The sequence below is a fragment of the Plasmodium inui genome (genome assembly GCF_000524495.1).
Source record: "Plasmodium inui San Antonio 1 unplaced genomic scaffold supercont1.189, whole genome shotgun sequence".
Taxonomy (NCBI): Eukaryota; Apicomplexa; class Aconoidasida; order Haemosporida; family Plasmodiidae; genus Plasmodium; species Plasmodium inui.
This window is the reverse complement of record NW_008482023.1, coordinates 5960-7302: the sequence shown is the minus strand read 5'-3', so window position 1 is coordinate 7302 and position 1343 is coordinate 5960. Positions and strand designations below refer to the sequence as shown.

At 38.7% G+C, this 1343-nt stretch overlaps 1 protein-coding gene across 1 annotated transcript in view; it reads left to right on the top strand.

The window, feature by feature from the left end:
* Window positions 1–71: 71 nt before the first annotated feature.
* Window positions 72–1343, top strand: part of C922_05802 (hypothetical protein) — a gene marked incomplete at both ends in the record, with an annotated part of 3622 nt that continues 2350 nt past the window's right edge. Inside the window, one exon of the mRNA XM_008821373.1 lies at window positions 72–1343. Coding sequence (XP_008819595.1) covers window positions 72–1343 — 1272 coding nt within the window.

The following is a 1343-nucleotide window of genomic DNA, read 5'->3' as shown; positions in this document are numbered from 1 at the left end:
GTAATGAAGTAGGGCTTCACACGGAATTAATACAGAAAGCTAATCTCGAAAATGAAGTTCATGTTAAGGACATGTTCGATGGAAAACAAAGAGCTGATGATCCAGAGCATGATTCTCTAACAGGTGATTGTAACTTATTTAGAAAATTACGAAACTTGGAAGAAGAGAAACCGCATAGATCTAAAATACTACAGGCGAATATCATTAGAGATGGAATCCATGCTTATAAAATATATGACTTCCCACAGAGCATTCATCGCTTACGTGAAAGAGCTGTAAACTTAGAGGATGCTTTATTTAAATTATGCCAATCTATACAGAAGAATTCAGAAGACTGTACAACTAAAATGTCATGGAACGTTGATTCAGCATATAAGGCTGCATTATCTCCAGATAGTGGTTTATGTAACTTCTACAGATCCATAAGGCACGGCACAATTGTAAAAGAAAAAAGATTACATTTAGAGGAATCTGCAAGAATAGGTGATAGGAAGGAGAAAGATGGACCAACACAAGGAGAGGATTTCCCAAGGGAAGATATCGTAGCAGCGGCAATTCATTTCTTAACAATAAATAGAGCTGTCAAGACAGATAGAAAAGGAAGAACCATAGTAGGAACATTCAAACACCTTAGAAATGGAAAGGACATCGATATAAAGCAAAAGGAACAGTCCCTGAGAAAATTGCATTCCTTAGAAAAAGATGAACTTCTCATCAGAAAAGGAATACTACCTGGAGTTGCGTGCACAGTCAGACAGAGTGCAGTGAAGACAAGGAAGATGTCGGGAGAAAGTAATTCTTTGAAATCAAATTACGGCTTGTCTAAGAAGAATTTATCACAGAAACATAGGTGTTTGAGCTCAGTTGAAGTTAGCACTAGAAATAAATCGTCGAAAAGAAGTCCTTCCTTGAGCATAATTGATGCAATCTTCGAAGACAAATTCTCCGAAGAGGACACTTCCGTGAGCTCAGTTGAAACAATCACCATACGAGAAATCTCGGGAGATGTTAATACTACAAGACAGATTCATGTAGTTGCCAAGAAGAGAGCACTGGCAGAAGAAGATTCCTTGAGTACAAGTTCTTTCGATACTACGGAGACAGTGTTAGTGCCGACTGCCTCACCATCCAAAGTTGGCGTAGCTATTACAGACAGAACATCAGCAGGGGATGATTCTTCTAGCGCAGATGATTATAACAGTTTATATTCTTCAGGACGTAGGCGCGATGTGAATTCAAGAAGGGTATCTAAGGAGGAAGGATCTTCTTCTTCCAGGGATGATACATATAGAAGATATGATTCATCCGAAGTATATGGCAGACGGAAGGAAAGTGACATAGAA